Source organism: Leishmania panamensis, assembly GCF_000755165.1.
Source record: "Leishmania panamensis strain MHOM/PA/94/PSC-1 chromosome 34 sequence".
In the NCBI taxonomy this organism is placed as follows: domain Eukaryota; phylum Euglenozoa; class Kinetoplastea; order Trypanosomatida; family Trypanosomatidae; genus Leishmania; species Leishmania panamensis.
Genome location: NC_025881.1, coordinates 31969 through 56406, shown reverse-complemented (window position 1 = coordinate 56406; position 24438 = coordinate 31969). Strand labels below are relative to the sequence as shown.

General features: G+C 51.2%; 8 protein-coding genes across 8 annotated transcripts, besides 1 other annotated feature; 3 read left to right on the top strand and 5 right to left on the bottom strand.

The window, feature by feature from the left end:
- Positions 1-1432: 1432 nt before the first annotated feature.
- Positions 1433-2521, bottom strand: LPMP_340210 (hypothetical protein; the record flags this gene model as incomplete). Its single annotated transcript, XM_010704147.1, has 1 exon — positions 1433-2521. The coding sequence occupies one exon, from the start codon at positions 2519-2521 to the stop codon at positions 1433-1435; it is 1089 nt and encodes a 362-aa protein (XP_010702449.1).
- Positions 2522-3492: 971 nt separating this feature from the next.
- Positions 3493-4284, bottom strand: LPMP_340200 (hypothetical protein; the record flags this gene model as incomplete). Its single annotated transcript, XM_010704146.1, has 1 exon — positions 3493-4284. One exon carries the CDS (start codon positions 4282-4284, stop codon positions 3493-3495), a length of 792 nt encoding a protein of 263 aa, XP_010702448.1.
- A 978-nt stretch (positions 4285-5262) lies between these two features.
- Positions 5263-5484, bottom strand: LPMP_340190 (hypothetical protein; the record flags this gene model as incomplete). The annotated part of the gene is made up of 1 exon (XM_010704145.1): positions 5263-5484. The coding sequence occupies one exon, from the start codon at positions 5482-5484 to the stop codon at positions 5263-5265; it is 222 nt and encodes a 73-aa protein (XP_010702447.1).
- Positions 5485-6412: 928 nt separating this feature from the next.
- LPMP_340180 (hypothetical protein) lies at positions 6413-13750 on the bottom strand (the record flags this gene model as incomplete). Its single annotated transcript, XM_010704144.1, has 1 exon — positions 6413-13750. One exon carries the CDS (start codon positions 13748-13750, stop codon positions 6413-6415), a length of 7338 nt encoding a protein of 2445 aa, XP_010702446.1.
- A 1788-nt stretch (positions 13751-15538) lies between these two features.
- Positions 15539-16261, bottom strand: LPMP_340170 (hypothetical protein; the record flags this gene model as incomplete). Its single annotated transcript, XM_010704143.1, has 1 exon — positions 15539-16261. One exon carries the CDS (start codon positions 16259-16261, stop codon positions 15539-15541), a length of 723 nt encoding a protein of 240 aa, XP_010702445.1.
- A 1679-nt stretch (positions 16262-17940) lies between these two features.
- Positions 17941-18399: a repeat region.
- A 194-nt stretch (positions 18400-18593) lies between these two features.
- LPMP_340160 (hypothetical protein) lies at positions 18594-21182 on the top strand (the record flags this gene model as incomplete). Its single annotated transcript, XM_010704142.1, has 1 exon — positions 18594-21182. One exon carries the CDS (start codon positions 18594-18596, stop codon positions 21180-21182), a length of 2589 nt encoding a protein of 862 aa, XP_010702444.1.
- Positions 21183-21978: 796 nt separating this feature from the next.
- Positions 21979-22998, top strand: LPMP_340150 (hypothetical protein; the record flags this gene model as incomplete). Its single annotated transcript, XM_010704141.1, has 1 exon — positions 21979-22998. One exon carries the CDS (start codon positions 21979-21981, stop codon positions 22996-22998), a length of 1020 nt encoding a protein of 339 aa, XP_010702443.1.
- Positions 22999-23662: 664 nt separating this feature from the next.
- LPMP_340140 (hypothetical protein) lies at positions 23663-24430 on the top strand (the record flags this gene model as incomplete). The annotated part of the gene is made up of 1 exon (XM_010704140.1): positions 23663-24430. One exon carries the CDS (start codon positions 23663-23665, stop codon positions 24428-24430), a length of 768 nt encoding a protein of 255 aa, XP_010702442.1.
- Positions 24431-24438: the final 8 nt, after the last annotated feature.

Genomic DNA, 24438 nt, shown 5'->3' with positions numbered 1-24438 from the left:
CCCCTCGTCATCAGGGTGGAGGAAGTGAGGTATCTAAAAAGGACGATCACACACACATAGACGTGAATAAACAAAAAGAGGTGGTGTGCTCTATGACAACCGGGAGCTGGGGAACGGAGGTGCGATGGATATGACGCAAGAGACAGAAAGAGAGACATTAGTGACGGCAGCGTTCACGTCGTGAAGCGTCGAGCTCATATTTCTTTGTGTATTTTCCGCGCACCACGCTCCCACAGGCAAATACCCAACCTCTCTCTCTGAGAAGTGCGTGATCCTCGCAGACGTGGAGCGACAAAAGATGACCGCATCGCATCTTCACACGCCCTCTTTAGCAGGTTTTGAGGTGTTTCACCTCGGTAGGAGATTTAATCCTAGCAAGGACGCTGCAGAGTGACATCCCGAACACGCAGGAAAAGGGGACCGGCAAGTCGAAAAGGGGAGAAAATGACGAGGCAGTGCACCAAAGAGGAAAAAGCAATGAAAGTGGCGCTTGTGTGTGTTTACAGGATCCAATAGGCAGGGCGGGCAAGGCGAGCAGAGGTGGAGACGGAGGAAAGAGTAGAGAAAAAAAATGCGTCTAATTCAGAAACAAGAAATAAATGGTGCAAGACGAAAACGGGAAGGTGAGCGCCAGCTGGTGGAAGAGGGACCTGTATAGACAATGGGAAGGGGGAGGGGGTGAATACTCTAGAAAATGTGACACTGTTCGACAAATAAAACGACGGCACGCACAGGGAAGGGGAGGGGGTGAAAGCACCAGCGAACGTGTGCATCGGGAGGTGTACAAGAAAATAGAAAATAAACGTGCTGGGTGCAACAAAAGGAAGGAAAAGAAGATCAATAGAACAGCGCATCTCAGTGGAGACCACACGTGTCGCAGCGCAGGGCCCACTGAGAAAAAAGAGAGGGGATCGCCGGCGGGACTGAGGAAGTGGGATGACGGCAAAGACATAAACATAAACGCCAAAGCGAAACGAAGCAAAAGGCGCACCAAAGGCAACGTGAGAGAAAACGGATTTGTGAGATGTTACGACAGACAAACGTACACAGAGGAATAGGGGGAAAGAAGAGAAAGAAGAGAGAGGAATAACAGGGGATTCAGTCTTTAGAAAGACGTAGGCTGAACAAACAAAATAAAAACGCAGCAAGACCGAGGCAAGAGGTGCCGGAAGTGGGATAAGCACTGATCCCACACAACCGATCATGCGACGGCTCACAGGGCAAGGAACTGAGTGCTCTGTTCGGGGAATGGCGCCTTCGCACCCCGCTCTGTTCGACGACACAGACGCCCACCGCACGCATACCTCACCCTCTGTCGCCTGCGCAGTTCCACCGTGGAAGAGGCACTCACGTATGCTCGGCACTCGAAGGATCGCGTGAGGGAATAAGTATCAACACCGACGCACCGTTTACCGAGGAAGAGGAAGCGCCGCTACCAAATGCTCTCTCCATTACGCAAGCTTGAGATAGTCATCACAGGCGCCGCATGGTCAGTGTGGTAGGCACTAGAGTTGCTGCTGCTGTGCCCGAGTCGCTTGTACGACTCCTCAAGTTTGTAGTGTGTTTCGGATGTGGAGGACTGCCCTTGAGTGTGGTGCTTGCTCGGAGTCGTGCTCGTACTCGCCAAGCCGGCGCCGCACGAGACAGTTGTCCACAGTTGCTTCAGTGGTGCAGAAGGCAGCTGCTGATCGTAGGCGGCACGCAATATGGGATTGCCCAGCACATTGCGCGCCTCCACGATCATGCAGTCTACCACCTCCGCCCCAACAGGATCCACTTGACGCATGCGCTTGAAGCCGTCTTTCTGCCAGGCGCGATACTTGGTGATGATGCTATCCTGTGAGGCGTCACGAGAAAGCGCCAGCACATCATAGTAGGTGCCAGGAATCGAGCGATGCGGGTAGCGGCACTGCACCGGCAGATGCATCTTAAAGGTGGCAGCGTCCGCAGAGGTGGAGGCAACAGCAGCAGCGAAAGCGTCAGTCGTGGGAGACGACAAACCCTTAGGCAGGTACGCACCACCTACGTGGAGACTCTCGGCGCTGCTAGAAGTTCGACTGGAAAGGGCAGCGGCGTCAAGCGTCGGTGGCTGTGATACAATGTGAGACACCACCAGCTGACAATCCTTTCCCGGGGGGCAGCGACGCATGGAGACAGTGCGCTCCGCCTCGCCTCTCTGAATGATACTATAACGGTCGTACGCTGCCATCACTGTCTTCGGTAACGCGGCATCCAGGGTAGTCAGCATCTTATCGTGTGGCTGAGACGCGTCAAAGAAGTGCGGCGGTATGGAGCTCACTGGTACGCATTGGAGTAGTCTCGTTTGAGTCTCTATACTCAGTTCTGAAAAGTGGTGTGCGTGTTCGCACTGAGAATCATACGGGCACTTGCCGTTCTCATAGAAAGCGATACACACGCAGTCCTTTGCGTGAGCGGCCTCAGTAGTCTTTTCCTTCACTCCAGACGGTGAGTAGGCCGCCGGCGACGGAACAAATACCCTCGTGTGAATCGAGAAGGACATCTTCTGTAGTAGAGAAAATAAAACGAAGGTACGTGTGCTTGCTGGCAACACAAGAAAAAAAATGAGGCTTCTTGCGCGGTGTTTTCTGACGAATGGTGGTGAGGCGTTTGCAGGGTCGTTAAGGTGCGTCTGTTGTGAAGCTCTGAGTACTTAGCTCTACGGCACGTCTGCGATGCGAGCAAAAAAGTAGGGAGTGGTGCTCTATCTAGAAGTGCGCGAGATAAACTCAAAAAAAGGTGTGCTGCCTGTAGTGCTGTTGGCCCTTTACGTGTTCGCGTGTCTCCGGAGAGAGCGAAGGGAAGTCGATCAAAATGTGAAGATGCGCAGAGAGAGAAAAGAGCGATGGGCATCAAAGACATCCACAAAGCGAAAAAGGCTGACAGCCAGGCTCCCTTGCTTTCCTGTACACTGTAGAGGGTACAGATCCCTTCCCTACCCTACTTTTCCACGACATCGGTAGCATCGGAAGAGGTCTTTAGCGAGTCAGTGGCAGCGACGGCGGTTGAAACAGTCGGATTACCTTCCTCGGTACACCTCAAAGTGGTACCTAGAGAGGGAAGCAAGGGTGTGCTCGTGCCTGCACCTCTTCCGAGCACCGAAGCAGAGGTGCAAGGTTTGATATGACAGAGAGATTCGTACTCACCTTCGGAATGGAGGTTTCAGCGGCTGGTACTGTAGAATACGTGGCTGAGGGGAAACACATGAACAGTCCAAAACACGAAGAAGCGGAGATGAAGGAAACACCAGCACACCGATACACCTCCAAAAGAGATGAACGTGCGACGCCTGCGCACAAAATGCAGACGCTGTCACGACAGCACTCATACACCACACTTTCCTACGAGTAATGTCGACGAGGTGGCCGCAGGGTATGCTGCGGCCATTCTCATACACGATCACCCTGCACTCAACCACAGCCTCTCTTGCACTCTTCGTGCAGCGCCGCCGCACTTCGAGCTAGAAGCGACTACTTACTTCTGGGCAGGGGGAGGAGTCTGCTTCACAGAGGCGCGCAGTTCTTGAATAACGTCCTCGGCGCTCTTGCCAGAGTAGCTCTTACCTGGCTGCATCCGCATCAGATCCTTGTCTACAGCGTACCGCTTGTTCAGGAACTTTTTGAGCATCTCGCCGCGCGCCTTCTCCAAGTCGTCACGGATACGGTCCTTGCGCTCCTTGTACGCAGCCGTCTCGCGCGCCATCCGCTCCGTGTCCATGCGCTTGAGCTCCGCCATCTCCTCCTGTGTGAGGGCCTTCTTTCGCTTGTCAAAGTCCTCGCGCACAACTTGCTCCCAAGGAGTGTTGTATCCTAAGCCCTCCTTGCCTATGCCCTGATCCTCGCGGGCCACGCGCTTCACTTGCTCGGGGTCCAGCTCCCAAAAGCGCCACTCGTTCCACTTCTGCGCCGTCTCCAGCTCGCGCCACGTCACCTGTAAGATATACTCTACTGGCCAGCCCCAGAAGAACTTCTTCTCTAACGTACACCAGTCATCCTGGCATTCCTTGATGCCGTAGTTGATGCGCTTCACTAACGTCATTGTCACATTGTAGTACGTGGATTCTGGTGGGATGTCGGATGTGTGAAGGAACGCTTGCAGCTCCGAGGCTGCAGCAAGCAGCTTCGGCTTCCACAGTGGCTCCACAGCCACACCAGCGAGGCCGGTTGTCGACTTCACCGGAAAGGCGCGAGGGATGTACTCATCGCTGATGGTGAGAAGACGCGTGGTGCTACAGAATGCACCTAGCAGACATCGTGAATAGAACATGCTGTCCGCCACACAAACCGCGAAACAGAAAAGAAAGAAGTGTGTCAGGCAACCCAGAGATACTTCCGCTACGCTAAAACACGCGCACAGACAGAGAACGAAGCAAGGAGAAGGCTCGCTACAAGTAGAACTACTCAGGTAAAAAAAGGAAGGGTCACACGTTTTGGCTTCGGCGCACCTTCGGTTCTCACCAAATGATCAGTGACGCTGCTGTGGTGAGAGGGGGGGAGTAACTAGAGTTAAGAGAAATCCCACGGAGCGCAGTATGCGGTGAGGAAGGGAGTTAGCGTCTCAGCAGAAAGTGTGCCGCGGGAAACGATATCCAAAATGGCAAGCGCAGCGTAGAAGTTGAAGTGTGTGTCGCTTTTTGTTCTTTTTTTTTTTGGAGTGGAATGTGGTGCTTGACAGTGATCTCCCTGGCGGTATGGGGGGTACGAACTTGTTGTTATTTGGGGGGGATTGAGGAGAGTGATCCAGCAAGATGAACGCGCTGAAAACGTGTGTGAGAGCTAAAGCACCGAGAAGAGATGTTGACAATACCTCCGCTGCTTCTGTGTCAATATGTCTGCGTGCATGTGCGAAGAATAACACCGCAAGGCCTTTCCACCAGCTAGGCGAATGGAGTCAAAAGTTTGGGGTAGCGGGACTACAGGTGAGAGTAAGAGAAACACGAGGCAGGTGCAGGTGAAAGCATGCAAGGTGTTGCAACTGAGGAGGCTTTTGGGAAAGAGAGCTCCGACAGATAAAGCCAGTCACGATCTTTTCCATGTATGCAAAGAGAGGTTTAAAGTGGACGACAGACGGTGGATGTGGTGCACCAGAGATGCGAGCGCTGACCCGGCCAACATGCCCGACGGGGTACTGGGAGCGACCGACAGACATGTCTCCCTCACACACTGGTGTGCCATTGCATTGTTTTTGTTTTTGCTCCTGCCTTTGCTTTCTTAATTCACATGATTCGTTACTTTTGCTCACCTCTCAATACACAAAAACGATGCGGAAGGCCAAGATGAGGCAGCAGATGGAGACCCATGGAGAGAGGCGATCGCCCACCACACTGCATTTGTAGAGCAATTTCTTGTAGAGCTCAAAGCTATCACGGTGGTAGAGTGTGGGTCTAAACTGCCGAAGGTACGTAGCAGTGCACACAATCAGAAGCAGCACGTACAAGACCGTCTCAAAGTCGAATAGAGCGCTCATTGGTGACGCCAAAGCTTGATCTGCTAGCTGAAGGATTTGGCGCTAGAGGTTCCACAGCACGGCAGGGAATGAGAATAGGAATACAGCAACAGGAGAACGCAATCGTAGCAGAGAAATTGTGGGTACTCTGGAAGAGAGGGGGGTTGTAGTTGGCTGTGTAGACGCTTGTGAGATTGTCTGGAAGTCCAAATCAATACCAAGTACCACGATGAGAAGCACGAGGAGCACAGCAACTGTCGCAGTACTGCCCTAGCGCACACGAAGACGCGCACACAGACACACTGGCACACGCTCGCACACTTGCCTCGGTGAATACAGCGGTAAAAAGAAGGGCAGGGAAGGAGAGGGCGGAGAGATGAAAAAGTGAGGTGGATGAAGCATCAGCACCGCAAGTGTGCGCGATCACACAGGATTCAATGGTACGCTGCTCAACGGATCCCTGCATGGTGTGCCGAGTAAAAACATACACAGTATGATCTGATCATGCCTCCAGGCTCCTCAACCCCTCTGCACTACAACGGCTCCAACTGAGTTGAGAGTAGTGTCATAGGGACTCTTCATATCAAGTCGCATGCCATGTGAACCTGATTTGCTGCCAAGTAATCGCAAAAACTTAACACGTGCAGGGTCTTTATGCGATTCCAGCCAGAAAGACATGCACACAACGTGAAGCTGATGCATTGAAGCAGAGAGGTAACAAAGGAAAGCAAAACGAACCACCCATCAGACGACCCATGGTGGACGTGTGTGTGCAGGGAAGAAGGCCGTGTGCTGGTTTGTGGTGCTGTACCACAGTCTTGTCTACAGCGTTTGTATGTATAGTACGCGAACAGCAGGTGTCTGTGCTTGCCTGTTCTTTTATGCACCCCAACTTCTATTTTGCATGGGCGAACGCACTTCACTTTGCAGCCACGATAATGCACCCTGATTACTGTTTGTCACGATGGCTGAGCTGCAGAGATGCGCTGGGGACAGTAGTCGCGGAATCGGCTTCGCTCAGTCGAGTGGAACTCAAGCGACGCTGCGGCTGCTCAGCTAACGAGCTAACACCACCACCACGACGCTGTTGATGGTGAGAAAAGCGAGACTTCGGCAATGGCGGAGGCACGGTGGGGTGAGCTGCGGGGGTGACTATCGTCGCCTGTGCTGTGCCGCTAGTCGGATCCAGTGGACGGACAACCCGGCGATCGGCATTGGAAAGTCGAAGACGGAGGCTGCTGAGCTCCATCTCGTACTGCTCCACTGCGGCCTTCTCAGTCGCGAGGCGACGATGTAGTTCCGCATTCGACACAGAAGAGCCACCATCGCCTCTGGGGGGAGCACGCATGCTCACCAGTTGCCGGAACAAATCTTCGAGTTGAGTCTTCAAACACCGCTCCCGCTTCTGCAGCTCACGCAGTTCTCGTGATTGGCGCGCGTAGCGGGCAGACTGCGCTTGCGTCGAACTGAGCTCAGCGTTCTCGCTCTTCAGCTTTGCAATTACTAGCTTGAGGTTCTCGATCACATTGGTAAGTGCCTCAACGCCTGCGGTTTCAGTGATAGTCGCTGATCGTTGTTGCGCAGCTGCAGCGTCCACGGCGAGAACATCGCCGAGGTGGCGCTGGACACGGCTGAGCTGCAGTTCCATGGTCTCTACAGTGAAACGGAGGTCAAGAAGCTCGTTGCTCTTTCGCAGCAACTCCATTTTCAGCTCGTCCGTTGTCTTCTGATCTGCCGTGACGGTAGTAGCATAGATAGACTCCACCTCGCTCACCGGGATGCCGCGAAGAGAGGCGATGTCAGACGTCATGTGGTGCTGTACATTGCCTGCCTGCTCCAAGCGCCATTGCAACTCTCTCTCTCTGGCCGGAACTTCCACCTCAAGGCGCCGCCGCAGACCGTCGATGACGCCTTCCAGGCGCTGCACTTGCTCTATGTGTGCCCGCACGTCTGCAGGGGAAGAGAGATGCGCAGGGTCGACAGAAGTGGCCGCCACCGCGCGAGCTCCTTTGATTTCGTCAAGTTCCTGCTCATATCGATGAACCCTCGACTCGAGGGTCGATACTTGTTCCCGTAGTGCTCGCTCTGTGTAGTGTAAGTTAGCCGGCTTGTTCTCCACTAGGGAGGCAGATGCTGGTGAAGCCATCACTGTTTCCGTTGCGGTAGAGTGTTTGCTCTGTTGGGCTTCAGCGCGCATGCGTTGATGGTACATGGATGTCAGCTGCGCTGCGTGTTCTGCATCCTTTCGATCCAGCTCTTCGCGGAGCTGGCGTAGCTGTATGCGTAGCTGCCGTGACACCTCTCGCTCGCCCTTTAGCTGCTCCCCCGCATCGCTGGCATCTTTCTCGAGACGATGGGCACGAGACCGCAGTGTTGAGATTTCGGCGAGATTGTCGCGCTGCTGCTTTTGTATCTCTCTTTGAACGATGCCAGCAATCTGAGGCTGTAGCAGCGCATCGTGTGCTGAGATGGGTGTCAGAATAGAACGTTTGGGTACGACTTCAGAGGCAGGTGCGTTGCTGGTGGAAGAGGGCGGCGGCAGCGACTCTGCCGCCGTTGGGGCACCAGTAGCAGCCTTTGGTCCTCCAATCATGTTCTCTTTCCCGCACTGCGGCAACGACTCTTCTCTGGCTGCGACAACCTGGGTGCCTCGACTTTGCACACCTGAGGCAACCGCGCTGGAGCGTTGCTGCGAGAGTACTGGCGGTGCACTCTTGCGATGCCGCAGCTGCTCCTGCAGAAAAGCCAACTCGCGATCCTTGGCACGCAGCTGCTGGTGTAGCTGGTACACGAGCTTCTGCGACTCCGTGTTCTTTTCCAGCATTGTCTTCTCCTTTTCCACTCGCTCGTTAAGCTCTTTCTGGATGGTGCGAATACGGTGGTCAAGCACCTTCATATGGCTCACCGACTCTTGTTGAATGGTGCCCATGCGCTGCGCCAGTGCAATTTCTTGCTGATATTGTCGGGCAGACTCACCGCTGCGGTGCGCCTCGTCCATCAGCTTCTGCTTGAGAATCGTGGCGGCCACCATCAACTTGTCGTTCTGCTCTTTCACAGTGTTGAGATCTACTCGCAATTCTTCGTTAAGCGTTGCCAAGTGCTGCGCGCGCTCTGCCTCTACCTGCTGCGCTGAAACCTCAGCCTGCAGTACATCGAGGTGCATCTTCCACTCTGAGGCATCCACCTGGAAGCGCCTTGCGTGAGCCCGCTCCTCCTCCAACGCTTGCCGCATCATGCGCAGCTCCTGATCAAGAGCTGCGTTCTGTGCGCGCAACTCTCCGACCAGCGGTGCATCAGAAACACCACCGGCAGACGTCACTTGTGATAACAGCTGCAGCATGCCGCCCTGCTCCGCATGTTGGGTCTGGACATCGACGAGTTGCCGCTCCATAGAAACCCGCTGCTCCTTCTCACGTTGCAGCTCTGATGTCAGCTGCATCTCCCGCTGTCGCAGGCTCTCCACCATTGCCGTTTGATTGCGTATGATGCACATGAGAGCATCAGCATTGTGGACTGGCGTTGCCGGTGCACCTGTTGGCGGGGCCCCAGCGTGCGAGGCGCGAGTTGACAGCTGCTGCTGCACCTGCTGCTCCAGCTGCGACTCTAGAACAATGCTCGTCGCGCGGGCCTCCTTCAACTCTTGACGGAGGCGGATGGTTTCCGTCGTAAGGGCCTGCAGCTGCTCCTGCACGCCGCTACAGGTGCTCGGCATGAGATGCAGGGCTGTGCTCTCACCTGCATGTCGCACAGAGTCCCCGACAGTCTCAATAGCGCTCTTGAAGCGCTCCACCATAGCAGTGTTCTCGCGGAACATGTGCTCGTGTAGTCGCTCCATTCGCACCGCTTCGCCAAGCCCATACTCAACGCACTTCCTGCGCTCGGCAGAAAGCTGCTCCTGTAGTGAGGAGATCAGCTGCTCTTTCTTCTGGACCATCTCTTGCAAGCACTGAACATTGTGTTCTGTGGCCCGGCGAGCCACCTCCAACTGTGTCTCATGCGCCTGTAGAAGTCGTGCTTCGCGTTGCATCGCCTTTTGTCGCTCTTCTTCAAGCTGCCGCTGTGCGAGCGCAGCTCGCTCATTCGTCTGCTGCGCCTCCTCCCTTAGCTGGGCAGCCACGTGTTCACTTCGGCGACGCTCGGCGTCCACATCAAGCATCTGCCTTTTCAGCGTGTCGCACTGTTGTGTTACCTCTGCTTGCCGCAGGATCGCGTTTTTGTATTCGCGAATGGCGAGGTCATTGTCGTCCGCGCTGCCCGCAGACAACTTCTTTGACGCGGTGGTGAGAGCGGACTCGATGGCCAGAGATGGTGCCACCGCTTTGTCAAAGACACTCTCCTTAAGCTGCAAAAGTGTAGCTAGCAGCTCTGCATCAAGAGAAGACGCCGTCATGCACCCGAACTCAAGCCGTGCCACCTCGTCGTTGAGATCTTTATTGGTCACCTCGGAGCGGTTCAGCTTCGCCTGCAGGAACTGCCTCTCCTCCTGGAACTCCGTCATGAGGCGGTCGTGCTCGCGTACTCTGCTGCGTGCCTCCTGTAGCTTCACGTCTAACGCATCCCGCTTGGCGGGGCCGTCCTCCATATGCAATAGAGAGAGCTGATGTTCGAGCGTGGTGATGGTGTTCTGCGCGTCAGAGAGCTGTATCGCTAGCATCTTGTTCCGACCGAAGCACTCGCCGAGGTCCGAGACGGTTTTGCGAAGGCGCCGATCCATGATCTCCGCCTGGTGCGGCGAGAGAGAGCCTTTGCTGGTGCGCTGCATGCAACGCAGGTAATCCACAACGGACACCACCTGCTCCACGTACTTGCGGTACAGACGATACGCCCCTGTCTTGTACACCGTCGCCTCATTTGCAACAACATGGTAGTTCGCTTCCGTTGCAGCCAGCTGCATTTTGAGTCGCTTCGCCTGAATGAGGGCCAGCTCACTTTGCCGGCGTAGTGCGGCGTGTTCACGAATCGCAGCGCTCACAAAGCTGGTCACCACCTGCGAATCTGCGGAACTTTTCAATAGCGCGATCTCTTGCTGCTTGGCCTCTAGCTCGATTTCCAATGACTTCGACTGTGACTGCAGATCCATGGTGTGGTGCAGAAGTCCTAAATTGACAGTCTTCAGCCTGGCAATTTCGTTCTCCGACCGAGCCATCTCCGCTGCGCTCACTTTCGCGCGCGGCGGCGACATACTAGACGTCACCTGCGAGTCAGCGCTCTCATTAAGGACGTTCCGGATGTGCTCTCGCACCTCAATGACCTCCAGGCGTGCACAGTCGATATCTTTTTCTAGCTGGGCCACCTCCTTGTCGCGAGCCTCAAGTCTCTTTGCTGCCAGAGTGTACTTCTGCTTGTACGTAGCCGCCTCAGCCTCGCTTTTTGACAGTGCCGCAGCCCTGTATTCAGAGCCCTGGTTCACTCTTGCGTCCTCGGTGGCAGTCGACGCCGCACGAAGTCCTGCCACTTCAGCAGACAGCGCATCCATTTCCGCCTGTTTGTCGGCCAGCTCGTGTCGAAGCTGTTTCACATCGAGACGCAGCTCCAAGAGCTCCTCGTTCGCCTCCATAGCCTGATAAACCTGCTTGAGATGGAGGAGAAAGCGGCTGTCTTCTCGGAACATTCTGCCTTGAAGCACGTGCTTCGCGGCGCAGTCGAGAAAGTTGAGCATCTCACCCTCCATGCTGCACCCAACAGACGAGCGAGGGAGCACCGCGTTCGCGGTGGTGCTACCGCCCTCGAGTACCTCGCGCAGCCGCTCTAGCGTATTCTTCACCTGAGATTCCACTCGCCTGACGGCTGCACTCGACTCCTCCTGTGTAGTGAGGGCTCGACGCAGCCGCTGGAGTAAAGTGGCCTCGCGGCGACGCAGCAGAACTACTTTGAGCAGCAGCTCCTTCGTCGTACCACGGTCAAGTCGTTCAAGAGTGTCTTGGAGGTCCTTGTTTATTTTCGTCAACGCGCCACACCTCTCGGTGAGTTCCTCGTTCAATTCCGTCAGCGCTTTGATCTGATCCTGCAAGGAGGTATCTGTTTTCTTCTCGAACTCCATATTTCGGCGTTGCTCCTCGTCAGCAGACCGCCTCGTCTCAAACTTCTCCCTCGCCAGTGCGAGCTCTTTACTAAGAGAATCGATAAGTGTATCCTTCACGCGGAGCTGCTCGCGTAGTGTATTCGCTACAGTCAGCCACTTTGTGTTAGACAAGGCCCCTGCGCTGCTCTCGCCCAAGTCGCCAGGCATCCGCGCACCTACGTCGTCTGAGACTTCGGCCTGGCTGACGCTTAACCCGGCAGCGCTAAAAATGGCCTCGCGGTACTGATCACGCTCACGACAAATCACCTCCTTCTCGGTCGTGCCGGCCACCACCTGCTCCCTCAGACGCGCAACTTCTTCCGCTCGCACATTCTCGGACTGCTCAAGCTCTTCCAGCCGCCGAGTCAGCCGCTCAATCTTTTCCTGAGCCTGCGCGCCAGCCTCGGCAGCGGACGAGGAGGTGATAACGTCGATATGCTCGCGCAGGGCCGACACTGCAGCGGCGGTATCAGGGGCGCTGACGTCCACAAAAGCGTTCTTCAGTGCATCATTTATACGATCCTTCACGAACGCGTTGAACTGCTCGGCATCACGACGTCGCGCCTGTAGCTCCTTGAAGTACTTGTCCTTGTAGCTCTCATCGTTGCCCTCGGCGATAACGGCCCCGGCTTTCATCTGGTCCACCAACTTGTCTAGCTGCTTGAGCTGCTCGGAGGTGAGGCCCAGCTCGAAGCGCAGCTTTGTGTCCATGAGGGGCTGCAGCCTCACCTTATTCATCCAGTGGCGTCGCTCCCGCTCCAACCACTCTACCTCCTCCTTTAGCAGACTCAACTCCTCCTTCAAGGTATCCATCTCGCTGTACGCGGCTGCGTTCTGAGGGCGCAAACTGTTGATCTCCTCCTCTGTCACCCCGACCCGCTTGCACAGCTCTCGGAGCGCGGCATTGAACGTAACGGAGTCTTCCATACAGTTTAACCGTTCCCGCAGCTGCGCGTTTTCGCTCTGGAGAACCTCCACACTTCGCGTGTGGTCTGCCAAGTCCTGCCTCAGCCGATACAACCCCTCGTTACCGCTTTCGTAGTTCTTGACGAGACGTGTCAGTCGGCGGTTTTCTTCATCGAGGGCGTCAATACGCAGTTCCAGCTGTTCCACCTCAGCATGCAAATTGTCCTTCTCGAGCTCTAGCCTACGTTGTTTTTCTGTGGAGATCACAGGAACCTTTTCATCATCAGCGTTAGTTGCTGACGAGTGTGATGACGAACAGTCTACAAAGGTAGACGAGTCACGGTGAAAGCGAGACTTTTGCTGACTGGTCGCCTTTTCCAGCTGTCGTCGGAGTAGTGTAATCTCCTCCTCCTTCTCGTTTAAGTAAACCTCCTGCTGGTGTATCAGCTGATTCGCATGCGCATCAGATTTCTGCTTGAGGATAGCAAGCTCGTCTCGTAGAGATTGATTTTTTGTGCGCTCTTCGTTGAGGAGGTCCTTCGTCAGCCTCCTCAGCTCCGTCATGTCGTGAAGCGCCTCTGCTTCCCGCTTTTCACGCAGCTCCTCTGCTCGATCACGTGATTGCACGAGGGTGTAGTTTTCCTGCTGTAGAAACTGAACTTTCTGCCGCAGTCGATCAAGCTCTTCATTCGTGCTTTGCTTCGTGCTTCGCTCTTTCCGACGCAGCTCTCCCAACATATCTTCTGTTTTTGCAGAGCGATCGGCTAGACGCTTGTACCTTGCTGCAAGGTGGCGGTACTCTAGTTGCACCTTGTCATAACTTTCCGTAATGTGAATCTTGTCATCGCTGCGCGATGCAAGCGCCAACTTCAGTTCCTCATTCTGCCGCGTCAGGCTTCGTAACTGCAGAGAAAGCTCCTCATTCTCCGTTTTCAAGTCAGCTAGTCCCCCTGAATTCGACAGCCCAGCAGCCGCATTTTGAGACGCTTCTTCTACCCCAGCCTTACGCAGAAGATCGTTGAGCTTTTTGATTTCCTCTTCTTTTGAGGAAAGCTGCGCTTTAAAAGCACTCCGCAGGTTCGTCATCTCAGTCGCCGTTGCCTCTGCTCTCTTGCTGAGCTGTTCAAATTCGATGAGACACTTAGCCGATACGATTTTGAGCAGCTTTGCAATACCGATCGTGCACCTGGGATCCAGCATTTTCGGATCTGATTCCAGAAAGATATAGCGCGCAACAAGTGACATGACTTTCTTGATGTATATAAAATCGTTTGTTTCCTGCAGCTGCTGAAAAGGCATGCGTTGAATTTGATTCCACATTGCAGAAGCATCATCCGCCGAGGATGACCTCGCATCTTGAAGTACGGATGACATCACACGAGCAACACCTCACAAAAGAGATTGCAAATCAAATACTCTATTTAATTTTCCAGATCAAGGAATGCGGATCAAAAAGCACAATCCTTGACCGCTCCTTTTTCTGCGTCTAGAGATTTTCTTGTTGTTGTTGCGATATGTACAATTCTTATTTCTATACGTGCGCTGACAACTGAGAAACATGCGTTATGCTGAAGAAAAAAAATGATTACTGCACCAGTATAATGCATAACTGAGCACAATCGAAGTCTAGAGATGGTGAACAACTTGTCGCTCAATAGCGAGCAGCAGCAAGCTGAAAACAACAGCGCCTGAATCCGGAAGAAGCTTATTCAGTTTTGTTCATAAGTGTATTTTGCTGTGTTATTGCTTTTGTTGACAATACAGCCAGTTAGATGTGCCATCGAAAAGCAATGTTATTTCATTTAGTACGGATGAGACTCGAGAAAAAAAAAATATGAGAGCCAACAGAAAAGGGAAAGTTGAGGAAAAAAACATCAGTGTGTTGAGCTGATATGTTAAACTCATGCACAAATCAAGCACCAGCCTGTGTGCAGACAAACTATCCTTCGCATGAAAAGCATCTTTCGAACTGCAAAGGTAGACTTTTTTCCTCTCGTTCTTGTCTGACCATATACAGCACAAGGCTGTAAAGTCCAAAAGAGTCTAGAAGTGACACTTTACTTGGACCGCGGTAAAGATCATTTATAATTAAATAAATAAACGTTGCAGCCACACTCACAAATTAAAATACGACGCACATAGACTCACGCAGACACACATATACATAAAAAAAAGGGCGTAGAAGATGAGCCTTTAGTTTCAGCAATGGTATTCGAGACAAAGTGGTACCAATCATACTCTGATTTCTTGTCAATCCTTCATGACACATCCATGTGTACAGAGCAAGAAGTCCACTCATATCATCGCCTAAAAAATAACTTGCCATAATGATAATAAGCAAGCCACATCGAGAGAAAGGTTACGTAACAATGTTCAGCTACAATGGTGCAAGCACAATTGCTCTTCTTTTCGTTCTCAAGTGGCAGATCATCAATCGAAATCATATCAGCAGCAAGTATCGATGTGGTAAAATCGCAATACACTCGTGTACAGTTCACAACTCCTTGACTTGCAAAGCGCTTCAATTTACCTAACCCTAACACAATCATCCTCGCTACTGATGGCTCGAATAGCAAACAAGTCAGCAGAATATAAAAACAAAAGCTTACATAAAAGACAACATGCTTAGCATACGAAAAAAAAAAACGTTACTCATTAGCATTCCCTGAAGCTGGACTGATTCGACAACGCGAAACTTTCATTGAATTGCTTGTATAAATGTGTTTTCCTTTTACTCATTGAGTAGGTTTCCCGAAGAAGAGTTTGCATTGTGCAAGAAGTTATGTTGGAAGCAGCGAGAAGAGAATTCGAGAACAAGAAAAAACGGCTTGGCCACTAAGATAGCAAATCGTATCACTTTTCTTTGAGCAAATGAAAGCGCTTTGCTTAACATCAACAAAGACAACACCAACATAAAGTGACAGAAGCAAAGCAACAGCACACAGGCATTGGCAGCACCTACATAACGCATAAAACGCATATTTTTTTTTTTAAAAGGAAAATAGTACAGAAAAAAATGTTTGAGTGTGTAGATACTGAGTGTGCCACAGTGCTCACGTCATGAGCAACAGATGAAGCGGCAAAAAAAAAAGAAAAACGATAACCAGCCTAGTTTTGTAGGTCCCGATTAACACGAACATGCTCAGGATCAAAACAGTTAGTATCAAGTGTGTACGCATTTATGTAGTCCCCGACATCCGTCATAACGGGCTCACGCCTCAGTAATTCGCAGTTCGCAATGAACTGTGGAACAGTAAAATCACTCTCACTGAGAACTTTTACAAGCTCTGCTAGAGCGTAAAGTGTGTTGTCCTCGCCATCACCACCTTCATAATCGCTTACAAGGATACCATTGTCTTGATAGCCGCGAATGCAATCTGGAGTATTTTCGACTATAAGAACCCGGTCGAGGGGACGACCAAGAGCATTCAGGTCCTTTCGATAGCCCGGCTGGCCGTTGAACCACTTGTTGTGACGATAAATACAGTGTGAGACGGCATTACAAGTGTCGATATTCGACACAATAGCTTGCGCATAAGCCTTCAGCCCAGCTGTCCAGACAACAACCTCGATCCCTTTGTCTTTGCACATCTGAAAGAACTCAGGAATCCCAGGTCGGGCGTAAAGAGGCCCACTACGAGCGAAGACCAGTGTCTCGTCAAGATCAAGAACTAAAACCAGCTTCCCTTGGTAAATCTCAGCCTGAGGTGCAATAACGAGATGAGGATCGGTCTTGTTCATCGATGGGTCGCGCTTGCGATTGGTGCGGTGGCGGCCAGCTGCCTGGTACTCCTGTTTAAAGGATTCTCCCCGAATGCGTTGCTTGTTCATGGCACCTTTTTTTTTCCTTTAGTTGTGTGCTTCACTTCTATTTTTTTTTTTTTGGGGGGTCGTTCTATATTTGACAGCTTTGTAAAGCAGAGAAAACAGCTCAAAAGCGACAGGAGGAAGGAAGGTACCAATTTGAACTGTAATAGGTTCGCCATTTCTTGGACAGGATTTGAGGCTGGATAATAACGCCAGGGTCTGTTCATTGGATACAAAGGCATCCTCACAGCGCGATAGCAATGAATGAAAAAAAAAAAGACAGGCAGATGTGTTGCTTGCCGTCGACAGCCGCCAATCGCTCTATGGGATAGACAAAATGAACTTAGGAAGACAGTAATGTTTTTCTTCATCTCTGCAAAGTGGAACCTTGAATGTATTCAACAAGATGGCATGTATTGTGGAAGAAACAAAGCTCACTTTAGATTCCGCACGCTCCGTAAGAAATGTCACCCATCTTGAAACATATAGCGCAAGTGACACACACAAAGCAATTTAAGGAAATATATTAAATAGATTTGTTTAAGATTAATTTTAGAGGGAAAAGGTGATCTGATCGCTCCCAATCTGCAATATAGTGCCAAATAAACAAATGAGTACGTTTCACATGGCAATACCCATTGTGCGCACCAGCTCTTTGATTATGATGTTAAAAGGGGAAGAAAAAGGTAAACGAAAGTAACATCAGAAATAGAATGCTATGAAATAAACAAGTCTGTATGTGGAATTTGAAGTGTAGTTGAGCTGTACTAATTAACTCGGCATTCACTTGGGATCCTACCAACAGCTCAGCATTGCTGAATCTCTCATTTACTACTTTTCATACCTGTCACTTTTGCAAACGGGCTGCAAGCTAGAAATGCAGCTTGATTTAGTCATTGAGATCTAGCAGAATACCTACAGAAGGCGCACCAATTATCGTCCTGTTATGAATGAAACTGCACAAAATGCTTTTATAAAATCATTTCATCCTTGTACTGCAACAGCATGACCCAGCGTTGGCGTGCTTGTCGTAATAACTTCTGCACTTGACTTCAGTGAGCGGAGCACTAAGACCAAGATTGTCAGTCTTCTTCAGGGCGGGAAAGCGGGGAAGGGCAAAAAAATGTTTTTAGCATGAAGTGCCTCTCTGTCGCGCCAAACATCGCCTTAAGCGATCGGGGGCGCATGCGGCAAACTTTCCTTCGGCGCCCGCCCCCCCCCCCTCCACAGAAACCCACCGCGCAAGATGACGCTTGCAAAGCAATTCCATTACATCCCTGAAGTGAGCCGTTCTAACAAGTAGTCATTGAGGTGGGTGGGCAGCTGCTAGCGACAAAAAAAAAACCGCGGTTTTCGGAACCCCCACATAAAGAGCAGAGCCCCGCCCCACGCCACGCCACGTTTTCAGAAAGCAGCACGCCCCCCTTTCCGGAAACGGCAGCGGGCACCCGGTTTTCCCACACCCCATTGAATGGGAGAAAGCACGTTCCAACAACACCATGACTTCGCGTCGTGCGTTTCACATGGTGACGGGAGCTTCCCTAAAGGGTACGCGTCAATACCCTTTTTTTTTTTCGACGCTGGCATTTCGTTTGCACTGATATCAGAGAATGGATATGCTCGATTTCTCAACGATTTGATCGCGAATGTCTGCTTTTTGTCTTTCTGCACCATATCGAAAATGGTGGTGGCGGGGCGCGCAGCCCCTACTTCTGCCAATGCCGGACTGCTTCTGGCGCTGACACGGCCAAGCACTTACGACGTATGGGGGCCAGAGCGGCGCATCGCTACTGATGCCGGCGGCCGGGCCCTGGATGGCGCTGCGACGGTGAGCACGCTGGTGGCGTCCACGAGATAGGAAGGGTGTCAGCGTGGCTCGAATGCGTCTCGCCGGGCCCTCGCTGCCTGTGTGTGAGGAGCCTGAGCGCCACCCCGAGGGGTGTGCACCACGCGGCGACTGGCATGAGGGGAGCGGCTGTGAGGCGACCTGTGGCACGGGGTTGGGTAGAGCTTGACGCGGAGACCGCACGCAAATGGCTGATTCGGTGCGTTGCACTAGAGGGTGAGTGCGGCTGCTTCGCACCAGGCGGTGGGCCTGTGGCTGGTTGGCTGTGGACTTTAGCTACTGTTGTATGGTGAAATGAGCTCAGTGATAAAAATAAGAATGATGTGGTGATTTCTTTACCGCCCTTTTTATGCGACGGTTCTCTTCGTGCTGCCATGCTTATGTCTGTGCAGCAATTTTCTCCATAGTTAAAAGGAATGCAGGACTATTGAGAGGAGACTAACTGTTATTCTTTCCATCTGACTGTTTCGCGTGTGCTGTCTTGGGCTTCTAGGGAATAAGACTTCAACAATGTCGGAAAAGCAAGACCGCATAAATGGCGTTCTTGTCCAGCGTATTTCACAGCTAGAGGACGAGCTTCGTGATGCACAGCAGACCATTTCTTCTGCACTAGGCGAGAAGCTGCGTGCAGAGAACGAAATAAAGTTGTTGAAGGATGAAGCATTCGAGGTTGTGGAACAGTGGAGCGCCGAGAACGCAGAGCTGCGCCACAAGCTTTCAAATATAGAGAAAGAAAGTGCAGCAGATAAGGCTGCCCTCAAAAATCGTGATGACGTTGTAGCGTGCTTGAAAGAAGAGCTGGATGTCGCGCAGCGACTCACTGAGCAATACGTTAAGGATGCTCAGGATTATGAAGAAAGGCAGCGCAACATGGGAAAACAAAACACGGAGTTGATTGAAAGCTTGGCCTCCTGCCAAAGTGACCTTGCCTCCTCTGCTCTGCGTGTAGCAGATTATGAGCATCTTGTAACTAAGTTACAGGGCGAGCTGAATGACATGCTAGCGTTGCGAAAAAAGGATTTTGAAGCGCTCGAATTCCTGCGATCATCGCTTGCGCAGGCAACCGCAGAAAATCACGCTCTCCGTGATGCCGGTGAGAGCGTGTCATCTAGCATGGAGTGCTTACTCGAGCGCGTAGCCAAGCTCAAAGAAGAAAACGAATCACTTCGAAGGAGTACTGATCGACTTCTTTCTGCGAAAGATGATCTGGTGCGACAACTTCACCACCACTGCGAAGAGCATAAGAGATTATCTGAGGAAGTGGAGTCGCTCTCTGCGCGTCTTGCGGCTTCGGAGGAGGAGGTACACCAGCTCCGAGAAAAGTGCGAACGTGTAGAGAAACAGTTTGCAGCTGCAACCTCTGCACTGCGAGAGTCTCAGACTACCGCAGAGCAGCAGCTACAGCTGATTCAGACACTGGAAAATGATGCTTTAGAGATGAAAGATATAGAAATAACAAGAGGAAAGGTGCTGTGTGATTTGCAGGCTGAACTACATCGTTTAAATCAGCAATTCGATGAGGCATCAAAGCAGAAGGAGGACCTGGAGACAGAGTTCACTACGGTGAAAGAGAGCTACGCAGCAACTCTATTGGAATTCGATAACCACAAGCAGACAAGCTGTAGCGCCTTCGCTAGGCTGCAAGATGAGTTTGCAGCCTTCAAGCGCGACTCAACAGAGAGGTGCATGCTTGCCGAGCAGAACTGTATCTCTGCATGGTCGTCGGTGAAAGAGCTGACTGAAGTTCTACGATCACAGCAGCTTTCGGAGCTTACTCAAAGAGAGCAGATTTCGCGCAGCTCAATCCTTCTGGATCACCAAGCCCTGATCACTGGTGTGTTTGAGCAGCGTTTTCATGTCGTACTGTTTCAGCTATCTGATAGGTATCGGGCTCTTGAGCAGGCCGAAGAGCACCTTCGGCAAAATAAACTGAACGCAGCAAAAACAGCAGAGCAGATAAACGCACTTTCTAATCGTTGTTATATCAGTGAGCAGACAGTAATCGAGCAACGCAAGACGTTGTCGATGCTTGAAAGTCAGCTCAGTCAAAGCGCGGCGCATCTCAAAGAAGCCATACTTGAACGTGACACATTTTCAAAGGAGAACGTTTGGCTGAGGGGCCAAGTGGAGGCCATGAGACAAGAGCTGGGGGAGCTCGACGAACTCTTAAGCACAAATCTCAATCAGATGCGTGAAGAAAACGAACGACTTCAAGTATCGAACGAATCTCTGAAGCACGATATCGTCGCTGCCGATCAGAAAGAGCAAGAAGCTGCTGTGCGGATTACTGCCTTAGAGGTAAATGTCGGTGACCTGGAGGGTGAACTTCGCGCACAAACGAAGACGTTGGAAATTACAGAAGCAGAATTGCAGGCACTGAAAGCAAAAGTTGAGAATTTCTCCACATCATTGGACTTTTCTAAAAGGAGATATGAGGAGTTGGAAGCTGTCAACATGGAGGCAGCACAATCCAACTCTGCCTTGGCACTGCAGGTGGCACAGCTACAGGAGCGCCTTGGCTGCCAGGACTCTAAGTTTTCTCTCCTATTGTCTGAAAAGCGAAGGGAGGCTGAGAGCTTGAAAATGAAACTCAACACATATGTTGAGAAGTGCGAAAAGTGCGAGGTGCTGCTTCATGCGGAAAGTAAAGCTAGAAAGGAAGTAGAAAACGTAAGTGTGGCAGCAAAAGAGCAAAATGCAAAGCTGCGCAGCACATTGGATGAGCTTAAGACTCGTTGTGCAAGCGACGCCTCAACTCTCAAAGAACTTTTGGCTGAGCGAGATGATCTTATTCGCGATCGCGACATCATCGTTGAAAAGTACAACAAGCTTCACGATGCTCTCCGGTGTGTTCGTAGGGAAGCTCACAGCAAGGTGGCTGACGAGCTCAAGCGGGTCATGGAGCTGGCTATGTCACAGGAAACGGAGTTGCAGATGTTGCGACAGCAAAACACAATGCTGAAAAAGAGTATCTCAATGTTTGTTGATTCAGCTCAACCAAAGGCTGAAGCTGTTTTCATGGAAAGACTTAACCTCACTGAAGGTCCTTTACGGCACCCCAAAAAGCGCAGCGCTACAGGTACTACTGAGCAACAGTAAGGTAATCTTGGCCTTTTCCCCCTTTGCCATAGATTTTTCTGCTTTCGAGAAATAATGATCAAAAAAGAAAAATATCTCTAGAGTTTCTCTTGCGGTTTGATATATTTTGGATTTCGTGGGCAACACAGCTTTTTTTTTTGTTCTACAATGCGTTGAAGTACTTGCAATCGTCAAGCAGAAGCACAGCTTCAGGTAGTTTTCGTACCCAGTATTATCTATCATTGATACTCTACAGCTTGATTTCTCTTCCGGTTGTGGCTTTCGAGAACAACACCCTTCGCACAATACATCAAAGTTGATTGCCCGATCTCCCCAACAGCTATTTATGGGGTATTTCATTTCGTTTTCTCTTCGTTCTGCGCACGCGAGTTGTGAACATCTCTTCCTCTGTTTAAGATAGATCTGGGAAAAGTAGGTAGCCAACCTTTCGAAACCTATCCATTTTTTATAAGGGGTTTCTGAGACCATAGAGCATCCTCAGCTCTTTGCGATAGCCAACACCTTTTCTCTTGTGTGCAATTGTCACTTTCGCTCATCTGGGGAGCAAAAAAGAAAAAATTATGCGAATACCAAGGCAAGCAACTTCCTAGTATAATAACATCTCTTTCATATGCTGCTTCCCATGTACGGAAAGTGTCTCACTATCGATCCTCCTCGCCCCTCTTCTCTCCCTCTTTATTTTTCTTTTTTTTCTTTCAAAGGTCTGATTTATCCGTTCCCTTAAGCAGCAACTCTAGCGCTGTCTTCTCGCGCTTTAGCCTTTCGAGTTTCTCCGGACTCCTCTACTAAGACAGGAATGACTGGCCTGGACTACGCTGCAAAACATGGCGAGCTGGAGAGGCTTGTGAAACGGTACTGTGAGCACAAAAAGCAACAAGCGAGATCGCTTCACCAGCAGCTGAGAGAAGAAGTGTCTACCAATGTCGAGCTGAGGAAGTACATTGCCTTTTTGGAAGGCAAACTACAGGCAGAGAGCAAGAATGCTAAGCAACTAGGCCGCTTGCTCGATGTTAGAAAAAACGATATCGAAGATACCTTGATAGATCACAAGCGGCACTTGGACGCACTTACAGCAGGGATGGAGTCACGACTTCGTATGAGTGAGCGGTGCGAGAGGGTCTGTGCCGAGCTTGCGACCAGTCTTGAGGGGAGGGAGAATCAGCACTGCGCAGATGTCAACGCGTTCCATACGAGCAAGGCCCTGCTTGAAGCAGGGCTGGCAGCGTCGAATAAGACTGTGCCGACCGAGCTGCAGTACAGCCACGATGTGGAGGACTCAGTGACTAAACTTCGCAATGGTGTACCGGTCAGGAATAAGTTTGTGCTAGTGCAAGAGTGCGATATGAACCTCAAGACCAGTTACACGAAGCATGATACCTTTTTGGAAAGAGACGAGTGTGCTGCACGCACCAATCTACTCGATGCTGAGCGAGACGAGAGACAGAGTCTCCTGAGCAGCTTTTTTCGCGCAAGTGCAACGTATCTGAATCACCTTCTTGCCGAGCAGCAGGAGCGCGACACACGACTTTACCGTGCTGAGGATCTTTTGCGCCTGCAGCAAATGGATCTAACGAATCGCATGAACAAGGAAATGGATTTACAACAGGATCGTTGTGTTCATGCGGAAATGCAACAGAGGGTGCTTGCGCTGCAATGCAAAAGTGTCCTGAGGATCGTTGGTGATGCTCTTGAATCCCTTCCTGGGCTTGATGTGGAAGCGGTTATGTTAGAGCTAGAAAGCAGAGTTCAGGGTGTGCTGCAGTTGCCAAACTCACATGTAAGCAACGAGTGTCGAACGCACAAGTCAGAAAGATGATGTTAACCTTGCTGCTTCGTGTTTCTTCATTCATTTAATCCCTACATTTATCATATTTCCATGGCTTCTGTGACTTTGTTTCTTTGCTGCGTTGTCTCTTAATACCCTTTTCTACTCGCTTTGCACACCCGCTCGACGTTTTCCCTTTCCATCCAAAAAAGTTATCGAATACTCAAGTTCACAATTCACACGCACTGCAAGCCCATTAGCTTAAAGGGTGTCTTTGTTTGCTACATATAACGTGCACACTGCTCACTCCCAAGGTTCTCCTTGAATGGAAGTAACATAATGCCACTGCCACTATCTACCTTTCTGCTACTACATTCACTCTCTTCTATGTCTCTTCTTGGATCTGTGTAAAGTGCCTTTGCGATGCGGAGAAGTACCAAGGTGGAGCATTGACATGGTCTCAGGCTTTCCAGTTCGAGACGTTCATATACGTTTTTTCGATTGGTTTCACTAGGTTTTTGAAAACCACCCGGTGATGTCGTATCGGCGCAAAGCACTGGCAGCCAAGACCTTGACGCCTAGTCAACAGCTTGGTAGATTGTGTAACGCTTGTTCCGGCAATTTGGTATTTCAAAGTCACAACGCGGTAGCTCTGTTGACTCAGCTACATAGGCATGACCGCACCTCTTACGATCAATTTGCGAAGAACGCGACGATGCAGCGCTTTGTTCCTGCATGGACAGTGCAGGCGTCTCAAGAAGGCGATACCCCAACGCGCTTCACACTTCCCCTTCCATCTCATTTTATCAACTCTGGTGATTCGGCCGATGATTTCGAGCCTCGTGCGTTTTTCCTTGAGAAGGCGCTGCCTGAGGGTACAAACATAGGTGGGAGGACACCTGTCTTTCCCCGCTGCGGGCATAGTGGTTTGTTTTTTGCCCGCGAGGAGGTTGTCGATAATCTTCAGGCTGCCGCGGCGGATCTCAAGTTTTCCTCTCCGTTTTGGCTTCGTAAGAATCACCCAGGCCTAGAATCAGGCTACCTTCAGCTGAAGGAGGGGAACGAGACGATTGTCATCAGCCTCACAGCTAGTATCGTTGGATTTGGTGATGTGGAGACCATTGAGGCGGCTAAATTACACCCATTGCTTCGCAAAGCAATCAAAGGAGACATTAACTCTGCCGGTGGGTTGACAGTTTCAGATGAACTACCACTTGGAATGAATGCACTGACCGGCGCCGTCACAAAAAATCCATTCGTTTGTAGTTTGCCAAATCGAGGACTTTGGCTCTCCCAGGATCAGCTGCTGCATCACAACATCAAGTTGTCGCGGCACATCAAACAGGCTGTTAGTGCTTTTACATTGGTCGAAATTGACCAGTGGGAGCTCTTCAACGCAGATCAGCTTCAGGTTCCGGGAAGATTGGGTCTGCGACAGAGTCTCAATCTGGCACCCAATGAATCCGTTTTTCAACCGGTATGAGAGCAAGG